The sequence below is a fragment of the Nelumbo nucifera genome, chromosome 3 (genome assembly GCF_055504915.1).
Source record: "Nelumbo nucifera cultivar China Antique chromosome 3, China Antique-T2T, whole genome shotgun sequence".
Lineage (NCBI taxonomy): Eukaryota > Viridiplantae > Streptophyta > Magnoliopsida > Proteales > Nelumbonaceae > Nelumbo > Nelumbo nucifera.
Genome location: NC_142651.1, coordinates 106305437 through 106324578, shown reverse-complemented (window position 1 = coordinate 106324578; position 19142 = coordinate 106305437). Strand labels below are relative to the sequence as shown.

The following is a 19142-nucleotide window of genomic DNA, read 5'->3' as shown; positions in this document are numbered from 1 at the left end:
GATTGGTGGATTCAAATGTAAATGGACTTTGCACCAAAATGGAAGCTAAAGAGTTGGGGAGACCAAAAGGCAGGGAACAGGAGGGCTTTCCTAAGCGTGTAGCTAAAGGAAACCAACTGACAGGGATTAAAATAGGGGAGGGGTTGGCCTAGGGAAAGTCCAAAGCAGTTGGGCCAATTGTAGGCCTAAACTAGAATGTGTCCAATAAAGAGTGGCTACAGGTGTCCAAAGATGGGCCTGTGAAAAAGTCCACCGCCCAAGACTTATCAAGTGCACCAAATGGTAAAATGGCCCAAGTGAGTGGATTAGACTTAAGTCACATGACACTTTAAAAGGTCACATGATTGAACAGTTAGGAAATAAAGTGGCCCAAGAAAGTGGCTTAGACTTAAGTAAGTCACGTGACTCTTTAAAAGGTCACATGGTTGAACAATTGAGAGATAAAGTGGCAAGGGGTGCAACTTGGGTGGGCCCAGCCCGGAATTTTACACCGGCTGGGCTTGGATTTTCAGTCCTCAGGCCCAAGAAGTCTAGCATTTTTTTCGGGCCGGGCTCGGACCTAGTCCTTAGGTAACCCAAACCCGGCCCGAGCCCTGCCCAACTATATACATTTATACATACCAATGTTTTAAAACGTGGAGGCGTGACGAGAGGCATTCCACTACCTAGAGGCGTGAGGCGTAGTTCAGAACGCAAGAGGCGTAAGCCTCCCGAACACAAGGAGGTGTAAGCCTCCTTAAGAGGATGGGGGTTAGGGAAAGTTAACTTTCCCAAGTGGGAGAAGGGTAACACTTTCCCAGGTAGTGATACCCAAGGGAAAGGTATTTACTGTGGGTCCCACCTAAATCTTGAAAAAGAACATGGGAGAGTTGGTCAATGGGAATCGAAATCCCATTGACCGACTTCCCCCCTTCCAAAATCCGCAAAACGAACGAGGCCCAAGTCACAACAGGCTTCTACAAAGAGGGCAGCAGCTGCACTCATGCTCATGTGCAAATTCCAAGGGGAAGGGCGGCAACCCAAACCCCAGGATCTCTGCAGAGACGCATGGCAAAACCTTACTTGTGCCCACTTGTTCCAGATCTAACAGAATGACAAACTTTCATGCTTGGGGAATGTTTCCTATCTCATTACATGAGTTTCCTCTATAAATAGAGGAGGCCTGAAGTCCTCACCTTGGGCTTATACTTCCCTTGCGTAAGCTCTGTTAGTTTGAGTTCCCAACCTTCCCTTAAGCTCCCTCTGCAACTCTTCTCCCTCCTACCTCCATAGAACCATCTACTGCTTTTCAGGTACACCCATCTGTTACGTTACCTACCCTTCCCACACGTTAAAGAAGGATGGTTTAGTGTTGGGCCCATTAAAAAGAGTGAAGAAACCAAAGAAAGTCTTGAACAAAAGCAATTAGATATCTGCTCATATATCTAAAGAAGTTGTGCACCTTATTAAACTTAAGTAGTGTTGAGCTAGGCTTCTACAATTATACGTGTGGAAATTTTGGTTGTTTGTTTGGGAATCTTTTGTGTGTGCTTTTGTGCGTTTAGTTGGTGCATGGGTTTAGGGTTGTGGGTTTTGGTCTTATGTTGGTTTGGGTGTATCTGACTAACTTTAGTTTTGATTTTTCTTCTGGGGTTTTTTTGAGTCCAAGGCAGGGAGGTCAGAGGGTTATATCTGGTTGAGAGAGACTTTTTTTGTTCTCTCAGGAAACTTCTTGTTACCTTTCTTGTATTCTTTTTATTTTAATAAAATTTTTATTTACTTAAATAAAGATCTTTCCCAGATTAAGGAGCATAGAGCCCAAAGCTCTCCAACTTAATTTTTTCCTTCATCAACTTCAATAAAACCAAAAGGTATCATAGATATCCTTAAACATTGCTATGCACCATGCAATAAGAGGAACTCCAAACACCTTTACCACCAACATCCACACCCTTCAGAAGCTTGGACAACTCCCACAAAAGGATCAAACGACCATGGAGAAGAGTGTCCAAGACCTCCACCCCCTAGGAAAGAATGAAGAAGAGGTTTCCACTAAGAAGTCTTCTAATACCTGACTTCTGACAGAACATACAACCTAGCACAGCTAATTCTAACCTCCCCCAGCACAGGATAGCTACCCTCAAATCACACAACCAGGCATTTGCAGAGGAATGCCTTTCATTCAGCCACCACCTCCTTATCCATTACGACCTTTGTTAGATGCTTCAACTAGTTGCCACACCCAATCTATTCTTTCCTTACTATTTCCCTTTGTTGCTTTCCATTGTCTAAAACACTTCTGTAGAAGTTGGAGCATCTGCTCCCTAGAGTAGCCCATGATCCTTTCTATTATATGAAAATCTACAACTATATTAGTACTGCCATGGAATATTTGCTTGTCGCTGAAGTGTGTAACAAGACCACTTTACCTAGTGAGCCACCATGCAACTTCCTCAGCAGTGTTACCAAGATGATTCAAGTTCCTTCATTATTAGTACCTACTACCTAGTGAGCCACTCTTATGATCAGCATGTCAGCAATTATATTATACTTTGAGGGTTTCTCACCCTCCTTTTTACTTTAATAATAATATGATCTTCATACAATTTATATTTATCATTAACAACTTGCTTCTTGTCTTCAAACAACCTCGTGTTTCTCCCTTCCTACACACACTGCAATATAACAATGCTAGCACACTTTCACAGAATCTTCCCCCTCTTAATGGATGGGGAAGGATACTTGACCCCCAAAAAAAAACCTCCTCAGAAAGGATCATGAAGAGCCAAAAAACTAGGAGAAAGTGATTTAATTTTCCTGATACCAAATCTGGTTACAGAAAAAATTGCTGATGTAAAACATTCAACAATGTCCTCTTGTTCACAAAGAAAACCTACAAGCAACGTTCAATCACTGCAACATAATATACATCAATATTGATCTAGAAGGCATAGTGAACGCATTAGAACATCACCATGGCCCAGTGTTATCTATGTGGTGAAGCGACGATTAGTCATTTTGGCCACAAAAGTCAATGCAATGACTAGATGGTGCCTAGACACGGACTAGTTGACGAAAAAAGTGTGTATTCTAAATTTAAGATATTGATGCAATCTGATAAATAAAATTAATATAAACTACAAGTACAAAATAAAAGAATACCAAATTCTTCTTTGATTCTGCAGATGTGGAGGGTGATCTCATCTTTGCAAACAATTCCTGAATAAAGGTGCTATCATCCTTTAACAAAGAAACAACCTACAGCAAGGCAGAACATTGCATTTCAAAGCTAAGTGAAAACTGAAAAGAACACAGAATTCGGGAAATAGGCACACATATTAAAGCTAAGTGAAAACTGGATCTATGGGCACACAATTTGGGAAATAGAAAGTTTAGCAAGGGAGATGAATGTTATGTTTAGATGGGTGAGAAGAACAGCAAATGGGATGGCGCCATGGCAGATAAATTGGCTAAACATGGGACTGGTAGACAACAATTATTTTGGGCAAAACTCTAAAATTGCCTAATGGGGTAATAGTAATACCTCAACTGAAGTTAATAAAATCTTTATTTACTGATAAAAAAATTAAAAGAACATGGATCATCAAAATGTTAAACACTCAAAGAAAAGGAACTTACCACAGCATTATTTGAATGAATGATGGAACTAAGATTAGCAATCGTAGCCTCATCCAAAACTCTTGGCAGTATAACATCCTAAGAATGACAACAGCTAAAGTGCCTCAATCCAAAATATAAATAAACCAAAAAAAAGAAAAGAGGAGAAAAAATAAACAGTGAGTAACCCGATATAAAGTAATACAGACCTTTATATAACCAATTCTGTAAGTTTGATGGATCTTCGACAAAACTATGGGATCTCTGATAGGAATGGCCTACAGATGGGAGCATAATGTAACATAGAAAAGTAATCATTCCATATGAATGAGACTGAAGACTGTAGATTTCTTTCAAATCTACCACCACCCCACAAAAAAAAGGAAACAAAATACCTATAACCAAAAATTGAAATAAGAGCAGCAGCTTTGTATAATACTACCTCTTTAAAAACCACATGCTCCTTCAGGAAAGAACGATGTTGTACATGAGGAATGTCAGGATCATCTGAAGATCAATATTATGAAGAATAGAGCAGAAACATTAGTGGATCACTAAACACACCAGTAAGAAAAGAAACTATACATCCAAAACCAGCAATTAAGATAATTTTACTCACATGAATACTCCAACAATGGAGAATTTGAATATTATTCAAGAAGACCATAGAATTCAAAATACAAATGCACATGTTAACTGAAAATCAATGAGAAATGGTGTGTTTTCAGAAAGCATGGCAGTTAAAGTAAAAAAATAAAACATAAAAGGAATTTCAAGTGTTTGTATGAATGCAAAAATGAGAATTTTGTTTAAGACATTACACAAAGCAGCTAGAAAGTAATGTTGAAATCATTGACTTGGGAGGAATCTCAAGTTCTACCAATGAAAAACCAAAGTGAAATCATGCAAGTATCACCAAAAAGAGAGACAAGTTAGTAAATGATCATATATCCCAAACATACGATTTGATCCCTGGGTTTTCAACAAACACTAACAATTTCCACTATTACTTGATCATAATTTTTGAACTAACCCACCAAAACATTTTTCTATATGACTCTGCTTTTAAAAGGACACAGTAACAATGAGGCAAATAGCAGTCTTTTTTTTTTTTGCACGTAAGGCACCAGTTAAGTCTTCCCTTTTTGCATGACCTCACAAGTGCTAACTTTCAAGTGTATTCCTCCTAAAAAACATCAAACTTTGGTGGCACAGGACCTGCCCAAATGGTTTTTGCCAGAAAATCCCATGAAATGGCTTACAGGGCAAAGATAGAACAGGAGAAGATGCATTTGAAATTCAAGGTTGACACTCTTTGGTCAAGGAAGGTTGGATCAGGAAAAACCCCATGAAGGAAATGAATGAGATCCAACATCAACGAAGTCTCACAATATCTCAATCCTCTTCTAAAACCAAATTCCCAGGAAATCCCAGCATTTGTCAAGGAAGCAGAAAGAGAAATAGACTTCTTTTCTAGAAGCAAATGAAAACAAGGTAGGAAACTTTTAACAACATGTCACCCCACCATAGGTTATCCACTCGTCCCAAAACTAGGTTTTATCAACAATAGAAACATTAACCCTCAGGTACAAAGATCACAAAAAGAAAAAGAGAGAATGATTTCCAAGGAGACCATCTCCTAAATTGTGCTTCTTATGTAGGAGTAGTGGCAAGACCCTCTCCCATCTATTAATCTCCTGTTCCTTTGTGTATAGAATCTGGGAGTTTTTCTGCTCTCTTTAAGGTTGCAAGTGGGACCCCCCTCAAGATGTGGTGGACATCTTCAATCCTAACTTCTTGAGACAACCAAAGAAGAGAGGGAAAATACAATGGAGAGCTACCAAGGCAGCAGTTAGTTGAGTAGTTTGGGAAGAGAGGAAAAACAGAATATTTAATAGAAAATGCAGAACTTTGGAGGAGGTAATAGACAACATAAAATAGAAGGTAGCACAGTGGGTAAGACCTATGATAGCTTCTAAATTTTCTCAGTCACTGACATCCTAAGAGCCTGGACCGAGGTAGCACAGCCACGCAGGCCTCAAGAGAAAAATAAAAAATAAGAATGGAGTGGAAACCTGCAGAAGGAAACAAAGTAGAATTGAACTTTGATGAGAGCTCCTTTGGTAACCCATGTATGGTAGGAATAGGAGGGATAATCAGAAACTTTGAGAGTAGGATATTGGCTCTGTTTTCAGAGCCAATTGGCATGGGAAACTCCCTGAAGGCTGTGAGAGCTCCTTTGGTAACCCATGTATGGCAGGAATAGGAGGGGTAATCAGAAACCTTGAGAGTAGGATATTGGCTCTGTTTTCAGGGTCAATTGGCATGGGAAACTCCCAGAAGGCTGAATTATTGGCACTGTTGCAAGGTCTTCATTTAGCAAAGCAACAGGGTTATAGACAGGAGAGGGTAGAAGGGGATTCAAAAGTAGTTATTTCATGGGCAAACGGCTATAGACATATCCCATGGACTCTCAAACACATTTTAAGGGAAGTGGAAAGAATTGCAAAAGACATAAATGCTGAATTCAAGTTGGTAATAAGGATTGCAAATGGGTTAGCTGACTCCTTTGCAAAACAAGGGGTATTGAGGCAACAATTGCTTTGGGCTTCCATGTAACTTTAGGGGCCGTTTGGCAAGTCTTTTTATCTTCTGGAAGCTCTGACAGTCAAAAGATGTAGTGAGCTTTTGCATTAAGATCTTGACAGCCTAAAGACCATTCGGTTAAGGCATATCTTTCCACGCATCTTTCTGCGCAAAGACAAGTTAAAAAAAAAAAAAAAGCTCCATTTGGAACTTCCCAAAAATCGCCCAAAACGGGCTTCGCACGTCTTTTCAGCACAATGTCGTTTGGCGGCTAGATCTCCAACAAACCAAACAGGAAAAGCATAGTTGTCAAGGCGTCGCCTAGGCGACTACACCCCCTTGGCTGGGTGCCTCACCCAAGCGCCTTGACTTTTAGCAACTAGACGCCCTTCTAGGTGACTAAGCACCTGCCAAGGCAACAAAAATGACAAGGCGGGCACCCTTTATAATCATTTATATTGTTGCATCTTATTAATGTATGTGTCAATACATTTTATTATATGCTATATATATCAGTATACTTTGTTTTAATGTTTTACTATTGAAATTTAAAAGATCAAGGGGTTTTGAGGAGAGAAAAAGAAAGAAAGGAAGAAAGAATAGAATTATAAGAGGTTCTGTTTTTTCTATTCTCTCTCTCTCTCTAATTTAAATAAAACAGAAACTCCATCCTTGTTTTTGCTATTTTATTTTCCATCTTGAATATTTAGCATATAAAGTTGACCTTTAGCTGCTAATTGATATGAAATTCTCTACTAAATCCTTATTATAGCAGTATTATTTTTGCAAATAATTAAATTAATATATGTAAAAGATTTTTATCTTTTAGATGTGATGATTTGCCACATTTTTAGCGGAAATGTAATGTTCTTAATAAAGAGAATTGCTATTTTTTCAATTAATATACATGCTGAACAGTATATAAAACTAGGGAACTAGGACCTAGCCAAAAGTTAGAATTTTATATTATAAAATTTTATCACCTAGGCAACTAGGCGTTTCCAGTGTTGCCCAGAATTGCCTAGACGCCTTGAAAACTATGAGGAAAAGACCAAAACGCAGTCTGCCAGGCTTCTAAATAGCCAACAGACTGCATGGAAAGACGCACAAAACAGGCCTTAATTATGATTGTTGGGGGATGACTTTTTTATCATCAAGTTGTACCGATCTCATTTATAATTAAATATAATAAAATAAATTTTCTGCTGATCAAAAAAAAAAAGATTTCCAAGGAGACATAACTGTCTATCGTTAAGCCAATGCCCCATCCATCATCCAAAAGGCAATGGATACTTCTAATCACAGCATGCCAAAGTTTGTTGTATCCAGAGGGAAACACCACAACCATACACTTAGCAAGGCAGAATGTCTAAGAGATTGTGTACCCAAGCTTTACCTAGCTTCCCTTTTGTTTTTTTTATTACAATACTCTATTTTAGCTAATCATTTTTAGTTTCCAAGCTCCCAAAGAAAATCTCTCATGACACTAGCATTCTTAAAACCAAAAGGGAATGAACTTGCAAAGTTGACAAGGGTGAATTTAATTAGAGTTATTCTTCCTGCCAAAGAAATATAGCTCCTTTTCCATGTGGATAATTTCTTGAAACCTATACAGGGCCCCAAAAACATGATATGGAGTAAGTGCATATATTCCCTACAAATCTACAATTGATCATATGATCTTATCATGATATATGTTAAAAGTGATAAATTCTCTTGGCTGTTTGGACTTGTGGACCCAAAAATAGAACTGTACCATCACTAAAACAAAACAGCTTCTTATCAAAACCTTTCAGCAACCTGTTCTGCAATCCCAATTACCATTCAGCTAAAATTTTGACTAAAAGGCAAATGGGAGAACAATGAACCATTAAGATAAAAAGTACAGTCCCAAATATTGTAATATGACCATGAAAATTTAACTACCTAGTACCTACAAACAAGATCCTCACCATAGACAGTATGTTAAACTGATCATGTTAGTAAAATTTAGTGTTCATAACAAAAAGTAAATTAAAATTTAACATAAGTGTATAGGAATTTACACTCGAGGGACCCAATAATATCCATGATGAGCTCATCCCCAAAAATTTTCTCAAAGATCTGAGAGTTATTAAGCATAACTGCAGACAACCAAAAAGAAGTTTGTATCAACAGAAGAAACGCAAAAAACTGCAAGATAGGCTTAGAGAATAAAATACAAAAGCAAAACTACTAACCAATCCCCTTGACTATTTTGAATATTGTGTGAAGACCATCAATATTTTCTAAGTCTTCGCATATTCTAAACAGGTCCATCAGCTTGGGGAAAAAATCTTGCTGCAAAAGAAACAATAAAATTCTTTTCAAAACACAGTTAGAAACCTGTAGTAATAACAAGAGGCAGGAAGGCAAGGCAGTGAAAAATTTGCTATCAGAAAAATACTATGACAATTGTGGCATTTGTCCAGGTGGAAGACATGAAAAATATAAATAAAGCAAATCCCAAGCGCAAGTGCAAAATGATGATGGGTGATGGTGGTGGTGATATGCTTGTCCTCTGAAGAAAGAAAAGTTAAAATAAGAAACCAAGCATAGCAATGCATATATGTAAAACAGACTTAGCACACATATATCATAATGCAAAGTTGGATCGAGAACAGATACCAAAGCATAGTCCAATATATGGTACAATGTGCATTAATTTATTGAAAATTTAAAAAAAAAAACAAAGATTTAGAAAAATCCCCAAGATGTTACATTGATGGTGTTAGAATATACAATCAAAGGCCATCTCAAACATAATTTTCCAAAGAGGCATACACAGGACACAGAAGTAAACTAACTTGCATAGCAGGACACATGCAATAAGATAGTTTTATGACTTTATCCTGAGACAATAGAGAAAAGTTCTAATTAAACAATGAAGCTCAAGGATGTCTTTATCAGTTAAATAATGAGAGCACCTTGATTTGAAAGGAAATAAAACCAAAACAGCAGCAAGCATATCAGTACAACAGGGAGCAACCCTGACTAGTGAAAAATCTTCTATTAACAAAATGATAGCATCCAAATGAGTGACAAAAGCACTAGAAGCTCATCACAGTTTGAGTCACCTTCTATAGGTCCAGCATATGCTATCAACATTTTACTATCAAGACATCTGAATAACCCTCCAATCCCTAAAGCCTTCAGATTCCTAATACAGCTTCTGTCAAAGCTGAGTGTGGTTTTGTGATTGATTGGAGGAAATCATTCTAATATAAGGGCATCTCTAATTGGTTGATGACCCATCACATTAATCCCACATCTATCCAGCAATCATTATATCATCATCAATTTAGACCTTAAACTCTTCCCTTTATCCAACCGATGAGCCAACCTAGCGACTCTCAAATCAATGATTCCCTAGTTTTCTCCTTAGTAGAGAGGACCAATGTGTTCCACTTGGTTTACACCTCACAAGTCACAAGGTGATATACACACCCAGATCTACTGTAATATAGCTTAATTAACTCAACACAATGCCATGTAGTTTGTTGATTCACGGGTAAGATATCTGTTCAAATGCTTGATGAACATTCAACTTAACTCAACACAACTAGGCCTTGTCCCAACTGTATGGGGTCAACCATATGAAACATGCTCCACCATTCAGCTCTGATCACTGCCATATCAGTTGTTAAATTATAGGTCCTTAAATCCTTTCTCACTACTCCAATCCCTGTTCTTTTTTGGTCTAACCCAAGCTCCTATAGACCATAATTGCTCATTTAAAATTGCAACATCTAGAAACAAAGCTGTTAATCGATCAATTTGGGTCCTAAATGATATATAATTGATCCAACTAAGTCATATTTGGATCATAATTGATAACCACAAAAGGAAAAACTCAATTCAATTACCAAAGCTAAGGTCTTTCCAAAGATCATAGTTGGAAAGCTCAACCTAACCTGACTATAATCAGATTTAAACACGTACAGAGGCCAGTTATTCATTTTGTTCAAAGATCAAATGGTATAAACATGCATCTAGGCCCACTTGTAAATATTAGGCTCAGTTTGGAAGGAGTACAAATACAAATTTGTAGACTACAAAACCTTATATTTTTTATTATTTTGTATATATTTGCACAGTACTTATTTGTATTTGTACTCTTTCCAAACTGAGCCTTAATTTCAACTTACACATTAAAGCACTTGGGGGCCATTGCTTGGTGTAATGGTAAAACCTCAGAATGACAAGCATGAGAACAGAGGTTCTAATCTAAGAGTGGCAATTTGGAGAAAAGAACAAGACATAAGATAATGTTTGTATACAGTGTATCCATCACAATACACCAGACAGCTGAGACCACCATTGAGTAATGACCTTTAGATTGAAGCATTTGTAAGATTTTTCTTTTAAAAATTAAATTGGGCTGTTTGGTATACTGAAAGCTGAATATTTAAGTCTCAAAAGTGAAAGCTGGAAATAATAAATTTTAAAACTTTGGTTCCATTTGCACTTGGATATGAAGTAAAACAAGTTATTTTCTTGCCATCAGATTTGGCTATAGTACTTTGCATCCCTGTCCTCATGCTGATTCATGCCACATCATCTAGCAGTATTTCAAATGTGATGTGGTCAAATTTATCACAGCAGCGCACCACCTCAGTACATCTGACAACCTATCCAATGCTAAATAGCCAGCCAATCTATTGTTTTTTTTGATGAGTAGACAATCTATTATTGATAATAGCACCAAAAATAGTTTCATGAGATGTTCTTGATAGATGAGCATCTCAACCAATCTAGCATGTTAATATAGACCGTGCGGTGGATTTGCCGTTGGCATGGAGAAAACTCGTGAAAGTGTGGTGAAAGGCACCACTAAAGATTTTAATGGGATATTCCATCCATGAATCTAAGTCAAAGTTCAGCGCTTAGTGGTTAACAATCGGAACTATGGCAGTAGACCAGTGTTTTAAAAGAGCAAGGCGCAAAAAGTAAAAAAATAAAAAAATCCCAAGGGCCAATTTGCACCCAAGACACGTGCCTTTTTGAAGCAAGGCACGAAAATACAAAAATTTGCTAAAAAACCAGAGTCGGAAAATTCAAAAAAAATGCAAAAGAAAATCAAAAATATTAAACATAATATTAATAAGAAATATAAACTTAAATTTTAAAATTAATGGTTTAATGATGAGGACCTCAAAGCATGGGCTCTATATTTGGGATAAGGTGGTTCTACCTTCTAAGAAGGTTCAAAGTATCAACCCGTATCGGCCGATACGTATCGTTTCGGGACCCCACCGATATGCCCTTATAGTGGGTGTATAAGGGGTATGACCGGTTCAGAGGATGGAGGAGACCTGAACCGGTTTCAGAAAAAAATAAAAAAATAAAAAACTAAATAAAATAATATTGATTCGCTCAATACGCCCATACCGGCGTATCGGGCGTATCGATATTCTGAACCTTGCCTTCTAATATCAAAATAAGAAGAGCCAAGCAGGCACTGAGTATAGCTAAACTGCTAAAATGAGCCTGAGCTAAGACCAAGCTCATGGATCAGTTCACAAGTTTGAATTGAGCTGTGCAAAGATCAGTACATCCCTAATTGGAATAGTTGTTCCCTGGGTTGTTATGCTCCTACAGTCTTGAAAGTGCTCCCAGAAGAACTGCAGATGGAGATCCTGGTTACAAATTGGATTTGGAAAAGGCCTATGATTCAATTGAATGGAACTTTTAGTTAGAAGTCCAAGAGAAATGGGTTTTGTAATACATTTCCTGGGTGAAAGGGTATGTTACCTTAGTCCATTATTCAATTCTTATAAATGGGTAGAAAAAGATTTCTTTCTAGCTAGGAGAGGAACCAGATAGGGAGACCCTTTATCACCTTTTCTCTTCCCCCTTGTGGCAGAAGTGTTGAGTGGTATGATTGTGGCTGCAGATGCACAAGATCTCATTAGGTGGTGGAGAAATGGTAGGAACCAAGTTGTGGTTTCACACCTCCAGTATGGTGATGATACAATTTTGAAGTTTTTGATTGACTACTTTGTGGACTCATCGAGGCTGAAGATAAATTGGAGTAAGAGTGGAATTGCAGGAAATAACCTGGAAAAGGAAGAACTTTCAAGTTTTGCAGAGGTGTTGGGTTGTGAGGTGAGGAGTTGGCCTGTAATCTACCTAGTACTACCTTTGAGTTTGAGGGAAACCTGAGAGGTGATAGTTTTCGGAAACTGGTGTTAGAGAGGATTGCTAAAAAACAAGCTATTTACTTCCCATCCAATTTCCGTGTACCAACAAGGATTGCAAGACGGACAGAAATATACGAGGGATTTCTTGTGGAAACTGAGGGATGAAAAAAAAGGATCACTTAGTTAAGTGGAAACAGGTATGTCAACCAAAAGAACTAGGGGGTCTAAGGTTAGGGAATATTGCTCTGTTGGTTAAATGGTTATGGAGGTCCCCTTTGAAAGAGGCAAGCTGTGACAAAGCAGCAAGCATTCATGGTGTGGAAGGTAATGGTTGGGATACTAAACTCAACCATCATTCAACTTCAGCCTCCCTGGCTCCCCGTGGAAAACAATTCATGAGATATACCCTTCCTCAGTTCTACATGCTTTGATTTGGGAAGGGGTGTTGGAAAGACCTTTGGATAAGGGAATATCCTTTAAAAGACCAGTTCCCTGACTTGTTTGCCCTCTTTAACCGTAAAGGTGCACCAATATCCTCTTTGGGCACTCCTTCCCCCTCAGGCATCAACTGGGACTTACGTTTTAAAAGAGACCTAAGTGAGTGTGAGTTTTCTTCTCTGATTAACCTTCTTAATATCTTGGAGACTTCTTTTTTTGACCCTCTCTTGGATGACTCTAGAATCTAGGTTCCATCACCTGATGGACTCTTTACTAGCCCCTTTTTTCAAGTTCATAACCTTACATGCTTCACATGGGGTGGACTTCCCGGTGAAAGAAGTTCAAGCTTTCTATTGGAAATCTTTCCTTGGAAAGGAAGGATAACACCTGTGATGTGTTGCAAAAAGAAGGCCTTTTGATTATGCCTCTCCTCATATGTGCTTCTTGTGTAGGAAAAGTGAAGAAACCCTACCCCATAAATTAATCTCTTGCTCCTTTGTTCGACATATCTAGGGAGTTTTTCTGTTATGTTTTTGGTTGAAGATGGATCCCTCCCCATGAGGTGGTGGAAATTTTCAGATCCAATTTCCTAGGCAACCAAAGAAAAGAGGAAGAATGATGTAGAAAGTTACTAAGGCTGCAACTATTTGGGTGGTTTGTGAGGAGAGGAACAACAGAATTTTAATGGCAAAAGTAGACCTGTGGAGGAGGTAATAGAGACAATAAAAGTGAAAGTAGCATTTTGGATTAAAATTTTGGATTACTTTCAGAGTTTCACAATGACGGATATCCTAAGGGCTTGGAAGGAGATGGCATTTTCCTCTAGAGACAGACATAATAAAAAATGGAATAGAAACCCCCACAAGGCAGTAAAGCTGAACTTTGATGGAATCTTTTGGTAACCCCAGCATGGAAGGTATTGGTGGGGCAGTAAGACACTCAAAGGGAAGATTATTGGCTCTTTACGTCGGACCAATGGGTGTGGCTAATTCCAGAAAAGCTGAATTGGTGGCTTTACTACAAGGCCTCAGGTAGCTAAGCAATTGAGTTTCAGCAAATTGGAGGTGGAAGGGGATTCAAAAGTAATCATTTCTTGGGCAAGATGTAACAAAAATATTCCTTGAACCCTCAAGAATGTTTATAGGGAAGTAGAAAGGATTGCAAGAGATCGGGGTGCTGAATTCAAATGGATAAGAAGTGCAAATGGGTTATCTGACTCCGTCGCTAAACAACGGTTAGAAAGGGAGCAATTGTTTTGGGCATCTTTGTAAAATAGTTTGATTTTTGGATTGATATCATGGTTTTTTTTTTTTGAAAGGTGAGATAAATTTATTAAATCAAACTATTAAAAGTACAAAACAGAACCTGCCAACAACAAGGCAAGCCTGAGAACCCCCCCCCCCCATTACAAGCACCAAATTGAGTGATTCTTAGTAACTGAGTTACATTTATATGTCTGAATTCTGGGGTGACTGAAATCCAAGATATCAGTTTACCAACAGCCATATGGACTATTTCCTCAGGCCCTCTCGCTCTTTGTTTAAAAATTCTGTTGTTTCTCTCAGACCAAATCACTGCTGCCGGGATGGAAATCCAGACCAGTTTCCCTCTTTTCTTCAAATTACCGAGCTTCCAACTACAGAGCAGATCCTTAACCGATTTAGGCATGACCCAACATATCCCCACAGCCTTCAAAAAGTGATACCACACACCTGTGCAGCAAACGAGCAATGAATGCAGAGATGATCCGTAGACTCCAGATGATCATCAAAAAGGACACAAGACTTATCCGGGATCTGCAATCCTCTTCTTTCAAGATTAGTTCTGGACAGACATTGTTTAAGGCCATTGTCCAGACAAGGAAATTAACTTTTGATGGGCAAACTAAATTCCAAACCTGCTCAGCAGGGAAGTCCCCCACTGCCACTCTACTACTGAGTCTACTGGCCATAGATTTTACTGAGAAAATACCCTCTTTGGGCCAAACCCAATTCCACTGGTAATCCTGATTGTAGTCAATGTTTTGAACCTGTAAAGTTTCCAACAACCTCGTAGCTTCTTGAACTTCCCAATCAAAAAGACCTCTTCTGAACTGGGGAACCCATGTCACCTCATTGCCCAAAACTGTGTATACTTCAGCCACCGAAGCATTCTGGTTGGAGGCACATTGATAGATGAGAGGAAACTCTTCAGCCAAGGTATGGTTCAGACACCAATGATCTTTCCAGAACTTAACCCTATCCCCTTTACCAACTTTGAGACTGATTCCCCCCTCAAACAAGGAGAATACCTTCATGATGCTTTTCCATAAAGAATAGCCCCAGTTAGGAGAGGGGGTTCTTGTTCCCCCCTCATACATGTGAACGAGAATTTTTCTTAAGAAAATACATGTGCCTTGTCGATGCACCTAGGCACGTGCACCTTTCAAATAACTAAATTTTACAACACAATAATGTAGAAAGAGAACGAAGACAATGTTTCCCATGATACATTAACTTAATCAAAAAGACGAGGGGGTTCTAGTGGACATGCTTTTGACCCGGTAGGCTGATATTAGGGGTGGCAAAGAGCTGAGCTTTTCACGAGCTGCTCGAGCTCGAGCTCGAGCCCAATTTACAGACTCAATTAATAAACGAGCCGAGCTCGAGCCTAATAGATACATACATACATATATATAATAACATTATAGAAAATAATATATATAATAAAAATATTATAATTCTTAATTTTTTAAATATCAAATAAAAAAATATTTTTATATATAATTTTTATTTTTATAAAATATTTTTCCTCAAATCGAGCTCAAGCCGAGCCAAGCTCGAGCTTATGAGTTTTTTACTCGTGCCGAGCTCAAGCTCAATATTCTAGCTCGAGCTCGAGCCTTATACAACCTTGGCAAGCCAAGCTCGAGCCTCATACGATTTGGCTCAAATCCACCCCTAGCTGGTATTGTATATTATGTTAATAAAAAAGCAACTTACTTAAAGTATCACCTAGGCATTGACTAGGCAACTATCTAAGCATTTTGAAGGCGCATCACTTATAACCAACCAATCAGGTTGTCTGGTAAGAAACACCTTAGAAGTAGCAAGTAAATAGGCCCTTCTGTGTTCCTTCCTAAGAGAGACGAAAGAGAGAGAGAGAGAAGAGAAGAAAGAGGAGAAGAGAACGTAGAGGAGAAGAGAAGAGAGAGCCAATTGAGACTCAAAAACTCTAGGCTGGTCGTTCCCAGCTTCTTATTTATATTCACTTAATGTAATAAGAACTGAAGTTACAAGAATGCCCCTAGCAGTTCCTAATAACAAACAATTAACAAGGGAAAAAATAAAACTAGGCTGACAACATACTAACAGCATACTAACACAGACCCAAACAACATAGTAACAGCATACTAACACAGAACCAATAAACAAGATTCACAACACTCCCCCTCAAGTTGGGTCGTATATATCTATCATGCCCAACTTGTCACACAACTCATTGTGTCGCGAGTACGGAAGTCCTTTTCTGAGGACATCAGCAAGTTGTTCCTTGGAGTTGACATAAGCGATGCAAATTTCCTTTCTTTCCAATTTTTCCCTTATGAAGTGTTTGTCCATTTCAATGTGCTTGCTCCTCTCATGTAGGACAGGATTGTTGGCGATGTTAATGGCTGCCTTGTTGTCACAATAAAGAGACATAGGATTGTGAACAGCAACTCCAAGCTCCCTTAGGAGATTTTTAAGCCAAAGAACTTCAGCCACCCCATGTGCCATAGCCTAATACTCTGCTTCAGCACTTGACCTTGCTACCACACTTTGTTTCTTGCTTTTCCAGGTTACTAGGTTTCCTCCCACAAATATGCAATACCCACTTGTGGACTTTCTGTCATCCACCGCACCTGCCCAATCAGCATCTGTAAAGACTTCCACCTTTAGATGATTATGCTTACTGAATAGTAGACTTGTTCCTGGATACTTTTTTAAGTATCTAAAGAACTCTCTCTATTGCCTCCAAGTGAGGTTTCTTAGGAGAGTGCATGAATTGGCTCAGGACCCCAAGTGAATAGGCAATGTCTGGACGAGTCATGGACAAAGAAATCAACTTCCCCACTAACCTTTGGAACTGTTTTACATCTTCCAGAGGTTCACCATCACAGTTACCCAATTTATGATCAACATCCATAGGAGTATCTGCTGGCCTTGCACCTAACTTGCCTATGTCTTGTAACAAATCAAGAGTGTACTTCCTTTGAGAAATGAAGATACCCTTTTTTGAACGGGCAACTTCAATTCTAAGAAAAAACTTTAGAGAGCCTAAATCTTTCACTTCAAATTTAGACGCAAGGAATTGTTTCAATTGTTGTATTTATGAACTCTAATTTCCTGTAATGATGATATCATCCACATACACTCTCAAAACAGCAACTTGTTCCTGACATCTCTTCACAAAGAGTGTGTGATCAGACTGACATTGCTTGAACCGTACTTGTTGAACCGCCATATGAAACTTACTAAACCAAGCCCTTGGAGATTGTTTCAATCCATAGAGAGACTTTCTTAGCTTACACACCTTTTCACTTTCCTTGGCACAGAATCCCGGGGGTTGAACCATGTATACCTCCTCCTCTAGGTCACCATTTAAAAAGGCATTCTTAATGTCTAGTTGATGCAATTCCCAATCAAGATTAGCAGCTAATGATAGAAGAACTCGAATTGAGTTCATCTTAGCTACTGGAGCAAATGTCTCATCGTAGTCAACTCCGTACACTTGAGTGTACCCCTTGGCTACCAATCTTGCTTTATACCTTTCAACTGTCCCATCTGCCTTATGTTTAACTGTAAACACCCACTTACACCCCACTGGGTCTTTCCCCCTTGGAAGATCTACCAATTCCCAAGTTTGATTTTTATGGAGGGCATTAATCTCCTCCTTCATAGCATCTGCCCATTCAGAGTATTTTAAGGCTTCTGCAACATTTTTTGGTACAGGGATGCAATCAACTGCAGATAGGAAGGCTCGGTATGAAGGGGAAATGTGATAATAGGAGACATACTGGGTGATGGGATGTTTAGTAGTGCATGACCTGACTCCCTTTCTTTGAGCAATAAGAATGTCAAGGTCATCCACAGTAGGAGCAGGGGTGTCAATAGGTGTAGCAGGGTTTAGATTAAACCTCATGGGAGTCTAACGATGTTAAATGCTCGGTGGTTGGTAGCTCCACATCTCTGTCACATTGTTAATCTCTACGGCGTGTACGTTTGAAGACACAAAAGGGGGCCAAGTCTAGAATAGAAGAGAGACTTGGTGGACCTGAACCTGCTTCTCCTCTTCCACACTACTCTCCCCCTAAGGAGAAGCAGGGAAGAACGGTTCAGACTCAAAGGACACATCCATAGAGACAAAGAATTTAAGAGTAGGGATACCCCAGAAAGATACAAGGAATTGACCGAGGGGCTAACTTACCCCGAGACGAAGACAAATCACTGACAAAAGGCACGACAACCAAAGACTCTCATGGGAATGGAAAATAAAGGGGACTGAAGAAACAACAACTAATGAGGGGCCATGTAGTTCAGCACTCTAGAGGGCATGCGATTGATGACATAAGCAGCTGCAAGTATAGCATCCATCCAAAACTTCTTTGGAACATTCATGTGTAACATCATCCCTCGAGCTACCTCAACAAGGTGTCTGTTTTTTCTTTCGGCAACACCATTTTGTTGCGGCATTCTTGCGCACGAGCTCCTATGAATAGATCCATGGGAGGCAAATAACTCATTCAGCTCATCATGGAAATATTCCTTAGCATTATTTGATTGGAAGATCTGTATTTCGACATGGAACTACGTAAACACCATCCTCTAGAAGTCTTTCACGATCTTTGGAACTTCATCTCTGCTACGCATCGGGAAAACCCATGTATATCGGGAGAAATCATCGATCAAAGTGATAAAGTACTTACACCCGCCCTCAAAGGTTATAGTGGTGGGCCCCCATACATCAAAATACACAATATGAAACGGAAAATTGAATCTTTTATTATTTGAATGAAAAGTTATTCTACATTGTTTGCTCAAATGACATGTTTGACACTGAACATGACTTAAATAAAAATGGAAACAAAGACTTCACTATTTCAAAGGAAACATGACCTAATCGACTATGCCAAAAAAAAAAATTGACTCTTATCTGACTGACTACATGACTCCGAGGACGACACCAAGAGACCAGCTTTGTTGTCGAGAATATAGAGACCATCCATTAGGCTTCCTCTACCAATCATCCTCCCAGAAGTTAGATCCTGAAAAACACATAAACAAAGAAAAAAGGTTACACTACAGTTTAAAGAGTTTGTGATGCTACTGATTGAAAGCAAAT

At 38.8% G+C, this 19142-nt stretch overlaps 1 protein-coding gene across 2 annotated transcripts in view; it reads right to left on the bottom strand.

Moving 5' to 3' along the window:
• LOC104598797 (uncharacterized) overlaps nucleotides 1-19142 on the bottom strand; it is a 75056-nt gene that overhangs the window by 41359 nt on the left and 14555 nt on the right. The window contains exons 9-15 of one of the 2 annotated variants that reach the window (XM_088899975.1): nucleotides 8609-8722; nucleotides 8403-8502; nucleotides 8229-8306; nucleotides 4040-4104; nucleotides 3807-3875; nucleotides 3619-3696; nucleotides 3142-3237 (exon numbers count right to left, since the gene is read on the bottom strand). In XM_088899975.1, coding sequence (XP_088756101.1) covers nucleotides 3142-3237; nucleotides 3619-3696; nucleotides 3807-3875; nucleotides 4040-4104; nucleotides 8229-8306; nucleotides 8403-8502; nucleotides 8609-8722 — 600 coding nt within the window. The remainder of the gene's footprint in view (nucleotides 1-3141; nucleotides 3238-3618; nucleotides 3697-3806; nucleotides 3876-4039; nucleotides 4105-8228; nucleotides 8307-8402; nucleotides 8503-8608; nucleotides 8723-19142) is intronic. The other variant, XM_010261022.3, reaches the window with a different exon arrangement.